The sequence below is a fragment of the Falco peregrinus genome, chromosome 5 (assembly GCF_023634155.1).
Source record: "Falco peregrinus isolate bFalPer1 chromosome 5, bFalPer1.pri, whole genome shotgun sequence".
Classification (NCBI taxonomy): Eukaryota; Metazoa; Chordata; class Aves; order Falconiformes; family Falconidae; genus Falco; species Falco peregrinus.
The window spans coordinates 43075719-43093254 of NC_073725.1; the positions used below are offsets into that span (position 1 = coordinate 43075719).

The following is a 17536-nucleotide window of genomic DNA, read 5'->3' on the forward strand; positions in this document are numbered from 1 at the left end:
CTCTCCCACCCCCTCCGCGGCCGCGGCAGGAAGTCCCGCCTTTGAGGCCGCCACGGATTGGCCGGAGGACGACAGGGCGGTGCCGGCCTTGCCGTTACCATGGCAGCCAGGCACGCCGCGGCGGAGCCGGCAAGTGGCGGTGTGCTGCAGCGCTCTGCCGCGGGAAGGGCGGCTGCGGGCCTGGCCCACAAGCGGAGAGCCACCAGCGCGGCCTGCGCAAGCAGCACCCTTAGCACCCCTGCCGCCGCAGGAGCTTCCCCCGCGGGCAGAGCCCGCTTTGCCGCAGCGCCCTCCTCCCTCTCCGGGGTTTCGCCGTTTGAGTCCCGGAGCAGCTGCCCGCACCGTTGCCGGTGGTGGGGTCGGCGTGTCCCTGTGTTACGGGGCAGCAATGAGTTTGCGGCGCTGCAGCAGCTCAGACCGTGAGTTCAACATACAGCTCCAGTATATAAAGAAACTTATTTGACAAAACGTTGGTGCAGCGCTTTTTTCTTCCCCGCATGACCAAGCTTAAATGCTGCTGGGTGGATTAAAATGACAGGTTTTGTATTTCTAGCCCTCCTGCCGGTAAGTGCCTGCAGGTTCCTTCACTAAGGCGGAGCAGAGCTCGTGCTCTTACACTGGCCCTCCCCAAGATGCTGCCGAGTAAGAAACCTGCGGGACCCACGCAACGGGTCGATATGCAAGAACCTCTAGCACAGCGCTGAAAAGGCGTTTGTAATGCTTTACTATACGGGAAAGAACCGAGAGCATTAAAAACGGCAAGCCCTTCCCAACCGTCAACGAAGACCGCGGACCAGCCACGGCACCGCCCGGCCGAACGACACGGTGACGGGGAAAGAACGCTGCCAGCGCAGGCCGGCCACGGCGCCGGGGCCGCTTCCACCCCGGCCGGGAGAGCAGCGTACTGCGCCGCACCCCTCCCTTGCGGGGCGGCTCCCCGCTCCCCGGCCGTGCGAGACCCCAGACCCCTGGTCTCTTGGCCAGCCCCGGGAACGAGCCCGGCCCGGCCCCACCGCCGCCCGCGCGCAGCTCCGCCCCGCCGCGAGCCTACGTGATGACGCACGGCGTGACGCGGCGCGACAGGCGCGTAGGCGTTGGGGCCGCCCCTCGCGCCGTGCGGCCGTTGGCCGGGGGAGGGGCGGTGCCGTGTGCCCGTCCCCCCGCCCCCCGCCCTGCCGCTGCCCCGGGGCCGCTGCGGGCTGCGTCTGCCCGAAGGGAGCCGCGGAGCCGGCACCGCCGCCTGGCTGAGCCCTGGGTGCGCTGGGGGCTCGGCGGGGAGTCGAGGCCAGGCATGGGACTGATCTTCGCCAAGCTGTGGAGTCTCTTCGGTAGCCAAGGTGGGCGCGGGGGTCCGCGCTGGCTGCGGGGAGGGGGGGCGGGCGGCGCGGCGCGGGGGCGAGCGGGGCTGAGGGGGCGCGGGCGGGGGGCGGCGGCCGGCTCTGCTCCCCGGGCTTGCCCGGAGGGCGCGCCCAGGCTAAAGTTGGGCTTTTCTTTGTGCGGCGCCTCGGGCGCTGGTTGCGCGGCGCCTCATGCCCGGGGCGGCTTTGTTTCTCCCCGCTGAGGCGGCCCCGCCGCCCCGGGCACTCCGGCCGTCCCGGGCGGACCCCGAGTGGCGCTTCCCGGCTGGCGGCGCGGCCGGCGCTGCTGCCGCTCAGCCGGGATCTTCCACCGTTGTAGCGGCTGAAGCTTCGGTGGACGGTGAAGGAAGGTCTTGTCTTTGCAGATCCTCCGTTTTTAACTCGGGCTCTGCTGTGAAAGTCGTGCTGTTTTTATCTTTAGTATTAAGGAGGAAGCCACCAAACTTGTGTTGGGGCCTTTGAGGCAAAGGTTCTAGTTACATTGCGTTGTTGCCCCAAGAACATAACTTCTGAAGCCCAGAGTGAGGTGGGAAGGGGACAGCTCTCCGTGCTCCCCTCCTGGCGCACCCAGCCCCGCAGCCATGGCTCATGCCTTAATCCTGAGTTCAAAACTTGTGGCGGCCACCACCTCTAGCTCAGACAGTTATCATAAAAATAGAAAATTATGTTTTATTTGTTACCTTATTTGTTTTGATGAACCTTGTTTACCTAGCCTTCTTTGGTGAGAAAATAAAATAAGGAATTTATCGTTTGTGTTGTTTTTCCTTGAGGCTTTGAGTTTGGAACAGGCAAACTGATATTGTTCTCCCATCAGGTTTCCAAATGTATGCTTCATTCCTGCTTTAAAGTTACTCAAAGGGTAGTTAAGGTTTTTCGTGCAGTGCTCAACATGTTACTAACACAATTTCCCAAGTTTTGGAAGGCAGGTACACCTGGTGTCCCTTGAATAGTCTTGTCACTGTGAGTGCACATAACCCGTTCTAATTCTGTAAATACCAGAGCAAAGCCTCAGTGTGTGTACATGTTAACATCCATCTATCAAAACTGTCTTTTCATGGAATGGGTGTAGGAGGAAGATCCAGACTATTTATCTTTCCCCCACATACACTGTTCCACCGTATCATTCCTGAAGTCTTCGAACAGTCTTCTGAATTTGTTGCTGTTGTTTATTTGAAGATTCTTATTTATTTGAACTGGAAAACCCATGTGGTAAGACTCAAAGTTTCCCCTGTTCTCCAGAAAACTATTAAGTACTGTCTTGGTTTTCATAGAGTACTGTAATCTGCAACTCCTTCCATGAAGAACTCTGAAGAGGCATTTATAAGCAGAGAACTGATCAGGACATAACTTCTGGTAGCTTTTAGTATTGGTCTATATGGTACTTTATTATGTCAATATTTATCTTCAGGAAGGAAGGAAGAGATTTTGAGTTTGCTTTGGTTTTTTGCTAGTACATGACAACATTAGATTATGTTGATTCCATTTCATTAGTGGAAAAAACGTTGTTACTGTATATTAATTTCTGAAAGGAAAGTTATTTATACGTTTAAAATGTTAACAGAAAATATTATCACAGTTGAGATAGATAGGGCAATACCGTGAAATACTTACCATTTGGCTTTTGTCCCAAGGAGAGGCTTCTGAGGTGTGTTCTGATCTTGTTTTGTTGCTGGGGTTCTCTTTGGTGTGGTTTGTTGAGGGGTTTTTTGCCCCTTCTTCTTGTGGTGATTGTAGAGAACAAAGTGAGTTTCTTTTCATGGCCAAAATTGAAATTCCACCCTAGAAAATTCTCTTCAAACATATTTTTTCCCCCCATCTAGTGGGAAATTATTCTCTACTTAACTTTTTTCCTTCAAATAATATTATTGGTAATAATAAAGGATAGTGATTACTGAGCTGGTCTTCGAGTTACATCAAATCTAGACAATTTCTTGGAGAATTCGTAGACTGTCCCATTAAACTGTTGAGCAGACTAGCACAGTAGCTTACACAATGACTTTGACTATACAGAGGGAATATTCCAAAGATGCAAATAGACCCCAGTCTGTGTGAGCATGGCATCAGTTCATCATGGCTAGTGTGGGTTGTGCTGATAGTCTGAAGTGCTTGATACTGGCAAAATGAAAGGTTAAACAAAACAAAGATTTAGAAAGTGCCATCTGTCTTCCATCAAGTAGAGCATGGGGGAGGAGGTGTGCCTAAGTGTTAGAAGATACAGAACAGGAAATTGTTGGCACTTCAGTCAAGTATTAATTATGCACTGCAGTTTTGCTTTTTATAAATGTGAATAATAGTTGAGCTGAAAATGCCAAATCTGCAAGGTATTTGATCAATAATGTTTGGACAACGTGGAAGAAATACCAACTGTTGAGCTAATACTGTTAACAGACAGGAAGAAGATCTGTTGGTAGCTTTCTGAAAAATGCACATCTTACGATAACTAAGATGTTGAAATAAGACCCATGCATTTTTGTGCTGTAGGATTCAGTGCAGTTAGAGTAGATGTGCAATGTATAGAAATCTGAGTTCATTGAGTGACTTCTGCCTGGCAGGAAAGCCTTGTAATGAAGGTACCTGAGATCCTACTAACATTGAGTGTAATTTTATTAATTTACATATCATCTTTACTACTCTTGCAATTTGATTTTCTTACCATCCTTTCCAATGGTAAAGATGAGGTACTGTAAGGAAGGTCAAGAGACTTGACCTAATCTGTTTCTAAAGACATTTACTGATAAGTGTCTGTTGACTAATGTTACCTACTGACCTCTTCCAGCAGCTTTTCTTAATATTTGTGTTCAGCTGGTTTAGCCCTATGATCTGTGTTTTCCTGCCAGGGAGTTGAATCTCTCTATCCTATTTCAACTCACTATACATGCAGCAAAAATTATTCCAGTTTGTTCAGCCCATATTGATTATGGTTAGCCCAGTCTGGCAGACCCAGAGTGGTGATGGTGGAAAGTGCAGTGGTTGAAATAGTGTTGTGTGGCTTTGACCTGTGATGGGAACTTCTAGGAGGGGAAAGCCTTTAGCTCCTTTTCCTGCTCTCCTGGTAGAATGCACTTGCTTTTCCATTGCAGTGCACCATCTACTCTCCAAATCTGGCATGTGGGATTGTTGAACAAGAAAAGCTGCATCGCAGAGCAGTTTAAGGAAACGGGGTGATGCCTGTGCTGATCTGTGAGTCAGTGACTAATGAAAGGGGAGAAGGCTAGCAGTCTCTGCCCTGAGCACAGTCTGTCATGGAATATCTGTTTAGCTCTGTGGATGTGTTTGGAAGGATTAATTTCCAGTTTGAGCTTGGCAGTAGTCTTTAAAACAGTGGCTGATGGTGGTAATGGTCAAAGCTGTTTCAGGGTCTTAATCTTCCTGTTTACTGAAGTCATGGAGATGAGAAGAGAGGTTAAAGCCTGGAGGAGGGAGGACAGCTAGCACTTCTCTGTCTTTCAGCTCTCAATACCTATTGTCTCTTAATCAATTAGTAATTGAATGGTGTGAACTGAAATAGAGGTACTTACAAGAGAAACAATTGACTTAAAAATAGACTTTTTTTCTAAGTGTCTTACTGATGGCTTCCTCATTATTTTTCCTAATTAATGAAATTGACAAAAAACATTGCCCAAACATTGTTTCCATTTAAAATATTTTGCCCTGCAGCCATTAAACATTGTTATAAAGTGTCATAAGTTGAGACTGAACTTACTTTGAAAATAACTTGTAATAGTATGTCAGACTTCAAAAATAATGTGCTTATGCTGTGATTCAGTACTCAGATGGCACATTCTGAGCAACATGTAGTAATATAAATAAATGGTGGAGCAACTAACTTACTGCCTGTGTTAAAGCGTAGCTGAATAAAACTTGCTTGACTTACCATTCTATCAATACTATAATGATTGCTCTTAATGAAACTATAAGGAAAAAACAGAAGTGAATGTCAGCAACCCTGATAAAGGCAACTCTGACAGTTGTCAATACCTTATTCCTGTAGGTATGTGTGTGGTAGATAGAGTTCTGCAAGAAGTTCACAAATCTGTTTTTTAATTTTTTTGAATGGTAGTTGTTCAAAACCTTCCGCGTTGCTCTAAATAAATACTATATGTGTTAAAAAAACTGCTATAAGACAAATAATGAGAAGCTCTAAGTCAAGGTGGCTGAACTTCTGTAACTCCACTGTTTACTTCCCTTAGGTTTGCTGACAGTTCCCAGACTGTACAGACAGTCAAGTTAGCAGATCATTATCTGGAAAACCCATGGATTTTGCTTCCAGCAATTACTGAACACTATTGTCAGTTTCACTACTTTTTTGTAATCAAGTCTGGAAATACAGCTGTATTTAAGCATTCTGTTGTGTTTGAAAGAAGACTCTAAGGTAGCTTTTAGTGTGCAGTATGAATCCTTGTATTGAAGTATCTTTGAAGCTTAGTAAAATGCTATTCCTCCTGCCTCCTCTTAAGCAAATTTCTATTTGTATTCTGTCTTCAGCCTTGAAGTCCTCAAGATTATTGTTCTTTGGGACTAGATGTGGGTTTTGTATTTCATGGCCTAAAAAATATTGGTAACCTGTCCAGTATTCATTTTTTCTTTCAAATATGTTGGAAGAGCCTTGCTCATCATTAAAGTATTTAGATTATTTTCTTAGTTTTAGTTTTTGCAAATTGGAAAGAGCAAAGGGCAAAGTTGTGAGAATTTAATCTTCACTTTTGAGTCCTTTTACCACAGAGAAATATAGACGAGTAAATGAAGAAAGGAGCATATTACATCTTCCTTCTAACATATGCAAGATGATCATCTTCACTGTCCTATCATTTTATAATACTAGACTGCCAGAGATATTTTTTTTAACAATAATATATATATATGTGTGTGTGTGTGTGTGTGTATATATATATATATATGTTTTAATAGTCTGCCAGGGATGGTTGATATAACAGAATTCTTTGGATTCTTTTAAACAGTAGCCTAATACTGTGGGGGTTTTTCCCTGCATATACCTACTTCTTCTACCTATTTTTTTCTGCTCTTTCTACCTGATTTATAAAGATGCTGCTCTTCTGCTCTGGCAACTCTGTTATGAATTTTCTCCTTTCTTTGCCAAGAGCATGGTGGATTGGGGAGATATTCATGACTAGAACCCAACCTGAGTTTGAATACCAGCCAGTGAAAGGGAGAAATTTGACTTAATCTGTAAGTACAGAACATAAATATGAGCATAAATCACTGCCTATGGTTTAATCCATAATTGTCCTTTCTCTTAATTGTAGTATCTATCTTCTACTAGTTGCTCTTTTAAACAAATCCTTGTCTTGCTAAAATTTTGTTCTGTCTTATTTTGGCAGTGTTTTTAAGTAAAAATTCTGTAATTAACCAGATAGAAATTCTGAAGAATTTTCCATTACCATAGATGTAATGGAATGTTCTAAATGTAATGTAGTTAATGTATGGCATAAATGTAATGGCAGTTCTAAAAGCAACTGCCACTGCTAAAAGGTGGAAACCGATGCTTTAATCTTATTTTCATCGCCAAATCAACATTAATTAACACTTGTGTGGTTGTTTCTTGTTTGTGCTTATTCAGTTACTGTATAGAATACCATTTGACTATGGAGTAACGCAGATTAGCTGTACCTTTTGTTCCTCAGCTAGAGTTGAACAATTCATGCTTCAATGGCTTTCAAAAACAGTCATCTCAATGGAGATTTTTTTTTCATTGCAAGTAGTGTGATATTGTTTCATCCAATACTTTGCTTTTTTGTTCCTAAGTAAAACATTGTATTCTGATTTGAAGGTGGGAAAAAGCAGTGTAATGCCTGGCTGGGACTCCTTTTCTTTTCCTCCTTGAAAATAACTCAAACAGAATGTTGCAAAAGTAAAGTAATCTTCTTAGGCAGTAGTTGACAATGTAGCTGTTTTGAAAACAGCAGAAGGGTGTTGCTATGTTTGAACTTTGAAATCCTTGTAAATCTAACTGGATTTGAAGAAGAGATTGACAGTCTAGCAATGTGGCATGGTTTATTAGAGTTGAAAGCAGAGAGGGTTTCATACCATTTATGTATTGGGAAAGGTTATTAATTACTGGTGGTGCTGTTTATGGGGTTAAAGATACAGTGGATTTAAGGCCAGAAAATGTTCTTTCCTTGGAATGTGTTGGCAGGATGCGTTAGTAGGGGAACTTATACAATGAAATACATTTCAACATTTGTTAGGGCTGTATCACATAACAAAACTACTGAAAGTCCCAAGCAAGAGACATTTTATTAAAATCACTTTCAGAATGAAAAGACCTAGGTTATTATATGTAAATGGGTTTCAAAAACCCAAAACCCAAAACAAAAATACTTTTATTTTTCCTTCGACCACCCACTTATGGGAAAAAAACCCCCACCAATTTAATATTTATAATAGATCTTCTGAGCTTTTAGTAATTTGTTGTAAGTCTTGTAGATCAAATATGGCATTTGAGAGGAAATCTTTAAGCTGTGAACCATGTTTTGCTTTGGAATAAGTGCCCTAGAATATTAAATATTACCCTTTCAAAAGTTAGTCTGTTCACAGACTTTTTATGCAAGTTTTACTTCTAGTATCCATTTGTAAATTCTCTGCTCTCAAGTGATTTGCTTTTTTGTCAGTAAGTGGATTGGTATCTTCAAACTTCACATATATATCAAAAGAACCATCATTCTAATTGGCTGTGCTGCTGTATCTGAAAGTCTAAGCATTAACTATAGATAACCATCTAAGTTCGGGGTGGGGGTGGGTGGGGGTGTTCTTGTTTCTGTTTGGTTTTGCTTTTGTTTCCCCTGTGCCTGGAAAAAAATAACATTGCAGCAGCTTGAAGGTCAGTTTTCTATAAGATGGGCTTTCCAGCAGGTCAAGGGAAGTGATCTTTCCCTTCTATTCAGCACTGGTGAGGCCTCACCTGGAGTGGTGTGTCCAGTTCCAGGCTCCTCAGTATAAGAGAGACATGGCGTACTGGAGAGAGTCCAGTGACGGGCCACAAAGATGACGGACAGGAGCATCCCACATATGAGAAAAGGCTGAGAGAGCTGGAACTGTTTAGCCTTGAGAGGAAAAGGCTTGAAGTGGGGATCTTGTTAATATATATATGAATACCTGACGCAAGGGTGCAAAGACAACAGAGCCAGGCTTGTTTCAATTGTGCCCAGTGACAGGATCAGAGGCAGTGGACACAAACTGGAAGCACAGGAGCTTCCCTCTGAACATCAGGAAACACCTTTTCACTGTGAGGGTGACTGAGCACTGGCACAGGCTGCCCAGAGAGGTTGGATAGAATCTCCATCCTTGCAGGTACTCAAAACCCATCTGGACACGGACCTAGGCAACTGGCTCTAGGTGGCCCTGGTTGAGCAAGGGGGTTGGACCAGGTGACCTCCATAGCTGTCTTCCATCCTCGACCATTCTGTGACTTTTCAGTTCAGAAACTGCAGTGTTGGAATTTGTGATCTGTTCAAAATACGGCTTTCCTCTTAGTTCTTACTGTGTGAGTAAGATGGTGGTCCCGTAAGTGGTTATTACTGAGCTTTGAGTGTTAGGCTAATTATTTTGTGCAGTCTTTAGGTGTTTGGTGATGTTCTTAAGATGATACACTACTATATTTGTTCATTGTAGTTTTCTTTCTAAAACTAGATTTTTTTTAAAAAAAGTAGTCATATTAGTAACCATTCCTTTATGCAGACTTCCAGTACTGACTTCTCCTGAGACTGTAGTCTCAAGAGAAGATGAGGCTTTGTGGATTTTCTTGGTTTTTTCCTGTCCTGAAGTCACCAGTATTCTGTGTAAGCTACTGAAAGAAGACAAACAAGCAGTTGCTTTCTTCAGTAAAGTGATTAAACAGAATTATAATTATTGCCGTTTCCACTGATTTATTCTGTTTCCCCTGATTTATTCTTGTTTTTTGTGTACATGCAGAGCACAAAGTAATCATAGTGGGACTTGATAATGCTGGAAAGACTACTATTCTTTACCAATTGTAAGTATATGAACTATTTTGGGGTTTTGTTTACATTTTAATATTTGTCACTGTTTAATCATTGAAAATTCAGCTTTGCAACCTGGCGGATACTCTAGGGTTCTAGATCACAGTTTCTACATTAATGGTATATCTGGTGTTCTAAACAGAGTAAGTATTTGAAGGATAAGTGAAGGAACTGCAATGTTTTAAAACTGAACTGTAAATTGAATAACAAAATTGTACACACAAGGACAAAGTGAACTGCAAGTTCTGTTGCTGTCAAAGCCTATCTTTATTTGTAAGCATAGACATAATCCTGTCACCAAGAAATGCAGAGAAGAAAGTGATTTTTAAATTAATGGAAATTGTCACCACTCTGCAAAAATCCATAAATGTTTCCAAATGTTTCCTAATACCAGTGTCAAAAATCTGTGATGGAGGATTCCTCAAAATAGTATTTTATCTTGTCTAGGTCCTACCTTAAGCATTTTAAATAGCAGAGTTGCACCCAAATCTTGCTGGCATTACAAGAATATCTATGATAAATTCAAGAATATTGGCAGGAACATAATTGCTATTGTAATTGTGGAAAAGTAAGAGGATATAGCCAAATTACTGCAAATGTATTTGGGTACAAAGGCAGCAGAGGATGAATGTTTTCCAAAGTAACATTTTTCTAGGTAGTTTTGACAAAGTTTAAGGTAGAACTGAGACATTTTCAGCTATGTAAACAAACAGTCCTTTGGAACTTGTTTTTAATATTGAGTTACTAAGTTGAGTGTTCTGATAAGATTATATTCTGATTTATATTTTGCAGTTTAGCGTTCCCCTTATTTGGGATCCTTAGAATAGCAGCTTCTGCTTTGGAACAAGTGCATTTTAAGTATCTGATAAAGTGTGTCCTTTAAAAAGGGAAACCTCTTGCAATGCAGGTGCTTATCCATTTGTTGTAAACCTTTTATGTGCTTATTTGTTGCTGCTGGTGTCTTTAACCGTGTCTATAGTCTTTGCTACAAAAGCACACTAGAACTTTTCAACCACGGTTTTTAGTCCAAGTTCAGGTTGAACTAATCTTTTTACTAAACAATTGTTCTTCAATATTTACTTTATTTCTATAAAAATTCAAATGTATGGCTTTTGAAATATGCCTATGTTTTTAATCTTTTTTTTTTTTTATCAGAGTTACACATACTTACCTTTTCTACAATAGATTTGTTGTAATTGAGCTGTGACAGGCCTTGTGGATTTTACTGGCTGGTCTTTATGGTATGGTATTGTTTCCTTTAGCTTAATGAATGAAGTGGTTCATACTTCTCCAACCATAGGAAGCAATGTAGAGGAAATAGTGGTGAAAAACACTCATTTCTTAATGTGGGATATTGGAGGACAAGAATCATTACGGTCATCATGGAATACCTATTACTCAAACACAGAGGTATGAGAAGCTGCTTTGAAATCTCAAATTCACTAATTTTTTTGTACTTAATTTATTTATTAGGAATATTAGTAGATTTATATAAAGATTGCAGCTGTATTATTGTTCAGTCTTTTGGAGAAAGAATAAACCCAAGAAGTGTATGATGTCTCTGGTATGCAGCCAATTTTCTGGTAATATTTGAAGTATTTTTCCTGTATTCTTTACAGTAATGTTGTTTGATCTGTGGTATAAACTGTGAAGGTAGACTTTTCTCCTAGACAATCAAATGTAGCCTCTGTAATCCAAACCAGATTACATTGATGTAAAAAATTTTCTATTTAATTTCTTACCATTTCTACTAAAAGCAGAGATCTCTTGTAAATATTACTTGCTATATGAGCATTCCATCCTCCTGTAAAGTTAGGTTTTCTGTCCTGTGCTGCCCTTTGAAGGAGGGCAGATTATAGTGATCCACCCCAGATGTTCAGAAACTTTTTATCTACTGAAAGTCTGGTGATGACATATCAACCTTCATCTCTGGTATTCTAAACTTATTTTTTATTTTACCTAGAAAAGTATAGCTACATCTAAGACAAATGCACATGAGGGTGAAGAGACTTCTGCCAGCATTATCTGGTACAATAACAATACATTCTTGACATTTGTCCATTGAGAATCTTTGATTTTGGAATTTGGGGCGATGGATTTATTAGTTCTTTTCTTTGATCCTTTTGGGTTGTTCTTAATCATATTCTGGCTAGTAAGCATTTGAAATCCAGTGCTTTGTAGCACTTGGAAAGAAGAACTTTCTCTTTGCTTAGAAGCTTTGTCTGCTAGAAATATTTGAGGAAGAAAAGGGGTCTGTTTAGTATGCTAATCCTGGCTTCCCTGATAGGTACTGTTCTTCCTCATCTGCTAGACATCTCAAAGTCACAGCAGCATTAAATTGACTTGGTATTTCATACCGTTTTTCATACCGTGTGGTCATTTTCAGTGGGTAATGAATCTCATTAATTTTATAAGGCAAAGTGATTTGGAGCATATGTTGGAAAATTATAGTGGTGATTTATAATCCTCCATTTTTGTTGCTATCTCTCTTTTCTCTCTTTCCGTATCTGTAAATTGAAGCAATCTAAACAAAATCTTTGGAGTAATGTAAAAACCCCACAAATAAGCTTTTCAGTGCATACCTGCCCCAATTAGTTTCAACTTAAATGCCTAATTCTGCAGTTCTGTTTTAAGAGTAGGATTGTGTTCTCACCGAAAGGATGTTGAGACAAGCTTACAGACACAAGATTTGGGGGGAGAGGAAAGGGGGGAGGGAGTTACGTTGGTTAAGTTATCAGCGGGGGCGGGGGGTGGTGGTGGCAACAAGGAGTTAAAGAGAGAAGGATTCCCATCTGGGCAGAGAAGTGATGGTGTCTCTCAGATGAATGTCACCTCCTTGGTTTCCTCTCCAGTGTAGCATGTGTTCCCTGTAATTCACTGCTGCCACTGCCACCCCGCCCCACCCCAGTATCTGTATAATTTTTATCAGAACATGCTTGATCTCCCTACTCGTTGTTCCCACCTATGATGCTGTTAGCGCTGCTTGGAGCACACTGTGGGCAGAGCAGTGATCAGTGGTTACAGTTTGTGTACACATACTATTGTGTAATGCCTATGAGCATTTACTAGAGTAATGCCTACTGCGGAATGCCAGGTCTCTTTCTTCTCTGGTGTAGAGCTATAAAATAGAAGGTGCAAAACCAGGGGCAGAAAGAGTAGGGTAGAAGAGTTAACGTTCATACCAGTGGCAATGGCTTCTCATGGGACACCTGACATACCAGACCGAGCAGTGTCTCAGGATTCACAAATGCATGGGTGGCTATGAGAATAATGTGCTTCGCAGGAATGGTAAGGATAAAATCACTGCTGCAGCCATCTCCAGGTGCCTAGTTGGAAGGGTGCAAAGTCATGAGTGAGAGGCCAGTTGCACGGGTCCTTTGCAAATTTTAAGGTGTGGTGCAACAACTTAGTGCTAAGCCCTGTAGATGGCTTATTGAGGTCTATGTACTACTCTGAGGAGGTAATATTTCTTAAGCCTTGTAAGATGATGATGAATTACTGAAAATGCTTCTTTCAAGAGAGGGAGCTTCGATTTCAGTTTCCTGGAAAAAAAACCCCACCCTATAGTTTTCTGAGTAGGCAAGTAGTGGACAGTAATAGCTGTTTTCTTTGATAACCGTATATCAATTTTGTCATCCACATTTTAAATGTAATCCACTACCTGTAGGTGCTTTTGGTCCCTACATCACTGTTTTGGGTATGATGTAGGGCCTGAAGATCCACCAAAGAGATTTAACCATAGTATGTGAAAGCAGATCTTAGTAGCAGTGCTGAAATTTACAAGCACAATCTTTTTATTTTCTTTTATTTTTTTTTTAATTTTGAAACTATAATCTTCATGTATGAATCCCAGGGCTCTAGCCAAAAACTGATTTTAAACCTCTTGTTCTATTTTCTGGTGTGATCCGAAAGTCTTATGTCTGTCTTATATAGGAAGACTTGTGGTAGGAAAACGTGCTTTTCGAAATTTATACTTTGCACTTACATACTGTACTATTGTGTTTTCCCCTAGTTCATCATTCTTGTTGTTGACAGCATTGATAGAGAGCGACTTTCTATTACAAAAGAAGAACTTTATAGAATGCTGGCTCATGAGGTACAGTGGGGAGTTGGGATAGTAGGGGTTTTTTGTTGTAACAGTCAAATAAAATTACATGCTTCGTATGTTAACAAAAATTACACTGTCACAAAAAAAATCTCTGAGCCTAAATGTATGTGTATGTTGGTCACATTTTAAAACCACGTAAATCATAAATAAATAGGAAAATTACTATGAAGCACTCTTGAAATAGGACTTGCTTGATTGTAATCAAATCACTCTTTACAAATGTTGAACTTGTAAAAGAACCTTAAGCTTCATATTAATGTAACTAGATTCACCACCACACTCTCTCTCTTTCTGTTAAATGTTGAAAATGTCAAGAAACTTTTTATTATATTATTTTAGAAAGTAGGCAATTCCATTTCTCTTTTTTGTTTGTTTTAGTCCTGTTCCTTAAAATTAAGGCACATGTATAATCCTGTGGATAAATCAGTTTCAGTTCAGTTCCCTTCTGAATTACTTTTTTTTGTAGTTTTATTATTATATGTTGTATTGACGACTCTTCAACACTGGGTCAACTCCCTCAAACATCCTAAATTAACATCTATATTGGATTAGCTAAAGCCCATTAAAACCTTCTGTGATCACACTCAAGCTAAGTTAGGGTTGTTTTAAATCTAAGGATCTTCATTTTTGAAGGAAGAGGATTTAGTATAATGCAAGTAACTGAAGTTCATTTCGCTGAGAGGTTTGCATTGTTTCAAATAAGTGAGTTTTCACTTTAAAGTTTAATATTAATGTAGTTTGGGTCTGGTAGTAAGAAGCAAATACACTACCAAAAAGGTGGGAAGATGACTTTTTATAGTGAAGTTTTCCCATGTAGTTTATTAGCTTTCAGTGTTATAAAGATTTTAATACGCCGTCCCTTGAAAACCGTTGGTAGGCCTAGACTAGATTACATGTAGGAGTGCATTTTCAACATTGAACCAGAAAGGTGTTTTGTTTGGTTTTTTTTCTTTTCTTGATGGAGAAATCGTCTCAGAATTCAATATACAATGAAATGTATTGAACACTTTTAATTACAACTGTCAGCTTCCTGGATATTGCATTTGTTTACCCTTCTGCACTCCTAAAACCATACATCCCAGTTCTTATCTCATTGCTGTGTGGTATCCTAATTTCCATATAGAAACAAAACAACATTTTATTAGTTTCTGTTTTTACTAAAGCTGCTGCAGCGTTATTAGAGCTCCTTTTTTGGAACAAGATAAAACTTACAAGAATTTAGGTAGCTTTCTTAAACTACCGCTTTAATCACTACAGAACTTGTTTAAAGAAGTCAAAAGTAATTTCAAGGGAATGATATCTAGTAGGCTTTTCCATTTGAATAATATCTAATGTAGATTTTGGAAAGTTTATCCAGTAATAATTCTGCTGGATGGATGGTTTGGAGCTTTATGAAATACATTTTAACAAGACCTTCTTTAGTTAACATATGAACATGTGGTCAATACCAAAAGATTAGTCATATAGTATGTTAGAATTTCATTCTCCGTTGTAGAGAATGCTTCTGAATAAATTGGTTTCTTCATTCTTAATGTAATTAATTTTTAATGTGTTAAAACTCCATGCTGCTGTATAATTGTAGATTAGCTTGAATACAGTTCTTTTAAGAAATTCAGTTAATGCAATAACCCTTTAGTTCTTTATAATAACTATTATGAATACTCTAAATTACTTCTAGGATTTGCGGAAGGCTGCAGTCCTCATCTTTGCGAACAAGCAGGACATGAAAGGTTGCATGACAGCTGCTGAAATATCTACATACCTCACCCTCAGCTCCATAAAGGATCACCCATGGCACATTCAGTCCTGTTGTGCTTTGACAGGAGAAGGGTAAATGCTTACTGCTTAGTATAGTAATGTGTGGTAAATTAGAATACTATTAACACCAACGTGAATTTCCTGAAAGAATTTATTTCTAATCTTTGCAGAGGGTCATTTTGTATTTTCCTTTTCTTTATTGAACTTTGTGGATTTTTTTCATCGCTTAAACTCCAAATTTGCAAATTCTGTAATGATGTTGGACTAGAACTAGTACCGATATAACATCTCTTTGTCTTCCAGATTATGCCAAGGCTTGGAGTGGATGACCTCCCGTATTGGAGTGAGATAGCTCCCTCCTGCCCCTCGTCAAAAGAAGAGACTTCTATTTATCCTGTGAACATGTACATTTTTCTCTACTTCTGGCTGCTGAGGCAGTGACCATATTTAATTTATATCACCCAACTCCCAAGCTGTACTTGAATCAAGTGCAGTTGAACTGAAACACAAAGTATTTTCTTAACTTTTTTTAGTACACTAATCTGCAACTGGATGAACATTGTGAATCTGGTTTTAAGCATTGAAATTCCTCTGAATATGTATGTATTCTAACTTTTTCAATGATAGCTTTTTAAAATCTGTTTTGTCATTGTCAATATTTCATACTTCCTCTTTCTAAATAGTTTATATAACTTATTAACATAAATGAGCGCAGTTTGTTTAATAATGAAAAAGTAGTGAGTAGGTTGACTTTACTCTGGCATAGCTTTAGCCTCTGAGGGTAACTATATCTCCAGCTGAGCTTCCTGGAACATCAGTAGAGTTCTAGCTAGCACGGGAGTTAATAGTTATGAATGCAAATTTTTACATGTCAAACGAGTTAGTTATAATTAATATTGTGGTGGCTTTTAACCTGGTATATAATTGAACTTCTGCCTTAAAAGAAATCTATTTCATTCTCAGTTTATTTGGTAAGTAGTTCTAGGATATGATTCTTTTACTTGAAAATACATCTCTGTACAGTGGATAAAAACTTTTGTTATGAAGTGCTGGTTTAGTCATTTAAAACTTGAATACCTTTTGAAAAATAAAACAAATTCTTGATAATTAGATTTGGAATCATGGCAGTGTTACATGTAGACTTGCTGTAATCTGTTAAAATTTTAAATACTGTATACATGAGCCTTCCTCAACTTTTAGTGAGAGTGCTGTTTTATAAATGAATGCAAAATCAAAAGGGAAGCCAGATTTATAAACAGAACAGAGTCATGGTGCTCCATCTGTGGACTTCAGAGTGAAGCTAATCTTGACATTTATTTACCTACTATCAAACATGTTTTCAGATTCTGTTCCAGAGAAAATATTTTGCCTTGATTTTTGGTTTTAGTCATCTTTGCAGGAGCAGAGAACTCTTTATAGTGCTCGAATTATATTCATTCAGCTTAAATTTGGGAACTGAAAGTTGAAAAAGTAGAGGGCTTCCATTTGAAAAACAGGTGGTGAAAGATTGGATGTAGTAACTCCTAATTCAATTTGAAGGGGATGAAGTTAGATCAGTAAAGAGAATCTAAAGTTCTGGATGAAGTTAATGGAGAACATTAGGTGCCAGAAACCATCTGAGGAAAAAAAAACCCAAACAAACAGTAGCAGACACTCAATTCCTAATGGAATCCCAGCAGCAGTCAGGTATCTAACCTACAAAAATGTTAGGCAGGCTTTCCAAAAGCACCGTTCTCTGCTTTTGCATGCCTGAAAACTGTGTGGAGTCTGGTTACTAGAACAATTTTGCTAATTGACTGTAGACCTTTAATGACAAACTGTTTCTGTTAAATCTTATTTTGATAATTCAAGCACACTCAAGTTTTCTTTAATAAAATTTTGTTTTGTAAATTTCAGTTTGCTTCCATTTTTATTTGAAACAAAGATTAATGAAATTTTAAAAGTATCAGCAAATATGTTGTCATAAGTGTTAAAAAGAAGGCTTTGAATGTATGTGGAAACAGTGATTGATTGAATGAAGTTGTATATTAATGCTCGTTAGCAAAAGTCATGTTTAGGAGAAAGCCTGTGTTGAGCATCAAGTCAAAATGCTCAGAAGATAATTTAAATCAGTGAAAAGTAGTGCTTAAAGAAAAACGAGAAATGCAAGGCAAGGTTAAAATCTGATACTAAAGCCTCTTGCTCTGATGTTTATGCTAAAAACTGTTCTAATGTGTGAAAATAAGATTTGTTTTATTATTAAGGAAGCAAATTATGAAATGAAAAGAAAAAATAAAATGATATGTGAATGAGGTTTCTTGTTTGGTGTCTTAATA

At 39.6% G+C, this 17536-nt stretch overlaps 1 protein-coding gene across 1 annotated transcript; it reads left to right on the forward strand.

Moving 5' to 3' along the window:
* Positions 1 to 1094: 1094 nt before the first annotated feature.
* ARL5B (ADP ribosylation factor like GTPase 5B) lies at positions 1095 to 17513 on the forward strand. Its single transcript, XM_055806134.1, has 6 exons — positions 1095 to 1337; positions 9288 to 9348; positions 10618 to 10765; positions 13368 to 13451; positions 15142 to 15293; positions 15525 to 17513. The coding sequence occupies exons 1-6, from the start codon at positions 1292 to 1294 to the stop codon at positions 15571 to 15573; spliced, it is 540 nt and encodes a 179-aa protein (XP_055662109.1). The 5' UTR covers positions 1095 to 1291; the 3' UTR covers positions 15574 to 17513.
* Positions 17514 to 17536: the final 23 nt, after the last annotated feature.

Coding starts and splice junctions, on each gene's coding strand:
- ARL5B (XM_055806134.1), top strand. CDS start 1,292: ATGGGACTGATCTTCGCCAAGCTGTGGAGTCTCTTCGGTAGCCAAG. Junction 10,766..13,367: donor CCTATTACTCAAACACAGAG/GTATGAGAAGCT, acceptor GTTTTCCCCTAG/TTCATCATTCTTGTTGTTGA. Junction 15,294..15,524: donor TGTGCTTTGACAGGAGAAGG/GTAAATGCTTAC, acceptor TTTGTCTTCCAG/ATTATGCCAAGGCTTGGAGT.